Genomic DNA, 4,992 nt, shown 5'->3' on the forward strand with positions numbered 1-4,992 from the left:
AAAACAATCATTGGACAAACATTTCATGACAACCCCAGCCACCTTCTTTATTTTCAAAATTATGTTCATCATTGTCCATGAAAAATCAGGGCAGACCTGGGAAAGATGCACTTGTCTTTTTCCACATGGATGTTACTTGGCTCTAATGTCTAATGCCCACTTCCAAGCTCATCTACAGGCCCTAGCCCTTAGCTGCTAACTGAAAGGACTGAGCATAATGCTGGGTGTGTCACTGTGTATAACTGGACCACCTGTGCAATTTTTAAGCTACAAAGTGCAGTTTTATCATTATTCTGCTGTTCAAAACTTTGCATCTTTCCCCACAAACTTTCTGTGCAGCTCATGAGATATTGCTAAAGCACTTTAATTATCACTACTTAGCAGCCGTAATCGCTATCCAGTACCAGTCCTTTCAAATAAAGACCTTATAGGGAGGTACCTCAGAGCTAGGGGCTTTGTTGAAATTGGGCACAATTGTAAAAGTGGCAGCAGAAGTGATTCAAAACAAATGAATTTTTTTTTTGTGGCATTGTTGCGATTCTTTTGCATGCCGAGTCAAGATGATCCAGGTCAAGTTCTGGACAGAGACGTGTCCAGCTCTGGTCACCTAGAAAACAGCACCAGGAAGACGCAAAACAAGGTTGCTGCAAAAGACAAGGTGACACTCGTAGCTCCCCCACACTCCATTGAGTTCTCCTAGAGAAAGAGAAAGCCATAACATGGACAGATAATATTTTATTATTATTACAAAACATAAAAGCAGAATTAGCAGAAGATATATTAAGAAAGAGTTATTTGATTCTCTCTCTCTTTGTGTGTGAGTGTAGTGCAAATACCTCTGGGTGAAAAGGGTGACAGGTATCTGGGCGCCTCCTGTCCTTTTGTATTTTCAGTCTCTCACACTTAAGAGATTCATTGTGTGCAGCTGAAGTCAAGGCAAAAAGAGACACTGTGTACCCTCTGCAGGGTGTTGTCCTGCTGGAGTGCATTTCTTGTTTATAATGGAAAGGAATGCACATTTTTGAGCACACCATGGAAAGAGATGAGACGCTTCTGGAGGCAGGGGTATTTTTTGCCCAACATACTGGGCATAAATGAAAGAAGTTAACTTTGAACAGCATCTGATGGGCTTTCTTTTGTCGCAGAGCAACAGAATAGCATGCGTTATGCTAGAGTAAGCACCCCACAACAAAATAAACACTGGTGGACATGTATACACGGCGTGACTGTACTGCATTACATTTCAAAGATATGCACACTGTATGAGAATCCAGCTTGGGTATGTGGTGACGGGCAAAGTTGCTTTGGTCTGAATTCACTCTGGGCCGTGTCTGCTATTGATCAGTATCCCATCACAGTGTGTGTAACACAGTCCAAACACAAACCCACACACAGCACTGTGAAACAGATTTCTAGTAGTACTGCAATCTGAAAAACCCAGCTTCAGATTGGATCCTTCACAAGGCTCTCATCTCTTTCATCCACCGAAGGGTTACAGGACAAGCACTATGCTATTCCCCATCAAGTTAACACTGATGGACACACACTGGCTAAAAGTACAGCAGAGCAGCTGTGTAACACATTTAGGGTTGTCTTCATCCATCTATTCATTTATTTCATCATTAGTTTGTTCATTCATTCTCAGTAGTGTACTTACTGGTTATAAAGTGAGGAATCCTTTAAAAATTAGAGCTGCTGACTGTTACTGGAGTTTGATGCATTTAAACAAGCTTGATGAATTCAATGAAGGTTGTGTTACAACTATACAGTAGGTTTTCTTTGCATCACAGAATTATTCACTCTCAAGTCCATGTTATTTGGACGTCTCGCTTTTCATCCTCATTTTATTTCTGCCTTTTATTGAGGATAGCAAGAGATTAGAATTTGCGAACGGTGCCCTCCACAACTCCCCAGTGTTTGACCAGTGAAGGATATACATGATTTCGATGGGGTCCATAGTGATTGGATCAAATATGCTGCAGTCACATTTGTTGTCCACCACCACCATGAAGAGATTACTGCTGGGGATCTGCTGGATCACAAAGGACCTGCCCATCACAGCAAAGACAGCCAGCGACAAAGAAATGAGGAAGGAAAACAGGAGAGGGAGCATGAGAGGAGTTGAGAGTCAGATTGGCAATTAGACAAGGCACATGCATATGATGTAAATTTCCACGTATGTCATAGGATTTGTGTTCTGAGTGTTCATATTCTCCCCTGGCAGAAGGGAGATGCACTGAAGAGACTCTGCTGGATGCATGTCAAGAGGATGACTTGTCTTGCCGCCAGCTGTCAATAAATCTACAGAGACATGGACAGAGTCACACCAACAGACACACATTTTAAGTACAAACACATACTTCTCTAACTCACTCCATCCGCTCCTCTTCCTCATCCTCTTCTCTTCTTTTGTCTTTGTTATATCCTATCCAAAGCGAGCATCAATGAAGTGTTGCCAAATATAAAACACTCCAAAGGGAGACAAATGGGAACCACACTTCTGTGCTCTTAGCTTCCCATGAATATGTTTTACTGGCCTGAGAGATCAGGCCTTGCCTCAACCTCCTGGCCAGTGATTTATGACCGTGGATAAGCTTTATGGAGAAAAGAGGTCGTAAAGATGATCTCTTCTTTCTGTCACCCTTTCTTTCTTTATCTCTTGCTTCTCCCCCTGCTCTCCCTTCTGCCACAGCTGGGTGATTTATCGAGTTCAATGTGAGGCATTTGTCGGACATATATGAGAACATGCACGTGTGACTGACTGAACGCACACATATGCAGAAAAAAAAAGTATGCTTACACATTCTAAACCCTTGTGAAGGAGGACAGGAACTAAGACAAAGAGGGTGAGACCTGATAGAGACAAACGGATCTAGCATCTGCAGGAATATCTCCATCCATAATAATTCAATACCATTACTAATTTAATCTGACCACAAACAGCCCACAGTCTCTAAGAAGCACCAGCCTACAACACTCTAATACAGTCATCCCACCGTGACCAGCCAAACCCAACCAAACCAGCCTAGCAAATATGCCAAGCCAGTTCCAATCAGGGTGAATTAGGATCATCTGATGTTTAATAATCTGTGCTCACCCCTGCACAGCGCCAGGCAGACCCAACTCAGCCCGCTGACAGAAAGCAGAGCAAGAAAAGACTTAAACACAACCTGACAGCACAGCTGCTGGCTTTGACCATACCTAGTACTGGGAAAGGAAGCACTACACTGCATATAAATGCACAAACACCAGGATATGTTCACTATTCACTATGTGTTCTTGACATGGTCTCCTAGTGCTGTGGCTTCTAGTGATTTTGGCTTGTAGATAAAGAGAAAACTTGGACATCCAAGACCATTTTCTGAGAAAAGGTAGAGAATGACAGGTACACAAATGACTGACACAGAGACCCACAGAAAGAGATAAGGCAGTCAAAAAGGATGAAAATCAGGTGTTAGATAGATGTAAAGATAAGCACATACACAAACCTTTGATGACATAAGATGTTTTCTTCTCAAAGTTCTCACAAACCATATCACACAATCTAGAACTTAAGCTAATGAGAATTATCACTTTTTAGCAACAATTTTTGATCATGAAGAAAAATATTTTATCTTTTTTGTGACAAATTTACTGATGCCTGTTTTTAGAGTTAGAGCCATTTTAAAACTTGCATGTTTTGCATTTGATGCAGAACAGATTTTGTACTTCTCATGGTAAAATTATTCTGTGCTCACTTTTGGCTAAATGCAATATTTTGTCTTGTAAAGACTGTTTGTGTTTTCCATTGACTTAATCATTGCATAACTGCACCATAATCCTAAATGTGTGCATTGTATGATTATCAGAAATATTTATCATCACAGTTGGGAAGTTGGGACCATTAACTACTATGTGCAATTTTACAATTACTAATTCACTGAATCTGAAAATGCTCCAATGAAATCTCCGTAAACATATTGGCAGGTTTTCAGAGCAATACTGTCAGGACATTTTTTTGACATTTTACATTGTTCCAATCCTTGAATTTGGAAGGACTAATAGTGATTTCTATTTAACTTCTTTTTTTTATCTTTCAGCAGCATGAGTGCAAATTCAACTGAAAGCTTAGAAAAATTTCATGGTAGAACAACATGGGTCACGAGAAAAAACACTTACCAAAAATGTCAAAACAAAATTATTTAAAAACAAAAAAGTTAAAAATGAACAATTAGGACATTTCTAAAATAAAATTATGAACTTAATTATGTGCTTAATTAATTAAACATGTAAAAATCAACCAACAATCAGCAACTTATATAGTGAAAATATCAGAAAACAACCAATACTATGATGCAAATGGACATTGCTGGATGTCCATAAAGTTCTAAACTATTAATGCTAGTACCATAAAGATTTCTATACCAATTATTTTCTTGTTGACAAATTCTGTACATTCTAAAAAGAACCTCTCTTCTGCAACTGTACAGTAGCATTACAAATCTTGCTGATACTCAATGTGTCTTTACAACAAAATTTTGTTGGCACATCTCAGAAACAACAGGATAGACACAATATTACCAGAACAATAGTACAGTAATTGCAACTCAGTATAACGACAGTGAGGGTGAACGGTGAAGATCACCACTGTTTCTCTCAGTCCTCATGCTATGAAGGTTGGAGTAGGAAAAGCTGTTCCTCAATCTGTTGGTGTGTGCGTTTATGGCTTTACATCTGATCTCCGACAGCGGTGAGGGTGGGGTGAACACGCTGCGTCCTGGGTGAGTAGTACCCTTACTTGTGCTGCTAACCCACTTATTATATGTAGGTGGCTAGTATATACAGTGTCCACGTTCTGGCACTCAGTTCCCATCCCTCTGTGCAGCTTCAACTATCCAGGCCAAGTCTTTCTGGTTCTCTGCATTGCAACTGGTATACCACACTGTGATACTGGAGGAGAAAATACTCCTAGTTGCGGTGTGGTAACAGTTAATCAAGCGCTGAGGGGATGTT

The 4,992-nt window shown here is 40.2% G+C and overlaps 1 protein-coding gene across 2 annotated transcripts in view; it reads right to left on the reverse strand.

Annotated features, from left to right (window-relative positions):
• Positions 1-6: 6 nt before the first annotated feature.
• cacna2d3a (calcium channel, voltage-dependent, alpha 2/delta subunit 3a) overlaps positions 7-4,992 on the reverse strand; it is a 104,389-nt gene continuing 99,403 nt past the window's right edge. For both annotated transcript variants that reach the window (XM_020619729.1, XM_020619721.1), the window contains 3 exons: positions 1,936-2,048; positions 837-919; positions 7-696 (listed from right to left, as the gene is read on the reverse strand). In XM_020619729.1, the coding sequence (XP_020475385.1) occupies positions 604-696; positions 837-919; positions 1,936-2,048 (289 nt within the window). In that variant the 3' untranslated portion in view covers positions 7-603. The remainder of the gene's footprint in view (positions 697-836; positions 920-1,935; positions 2,049-4,992) is intronic.

This window comes from Monopterus albus, unplaced genomic scaffold (genome assembly GCF_001952655.1).
Source record: "Monopterus albus unplaced genomic scaffold, M_albus_1.0 scaffold6.1, whole genome shotgun sequence".
In the NCBI taxonomy this organism is placed as follows: domain Eukaryota; kingdom Metazoa; phylum Chordata; class Actinopteri; order Synbranchiformes; family Synbranchidae; genus Monopterus; species Monopterus albus.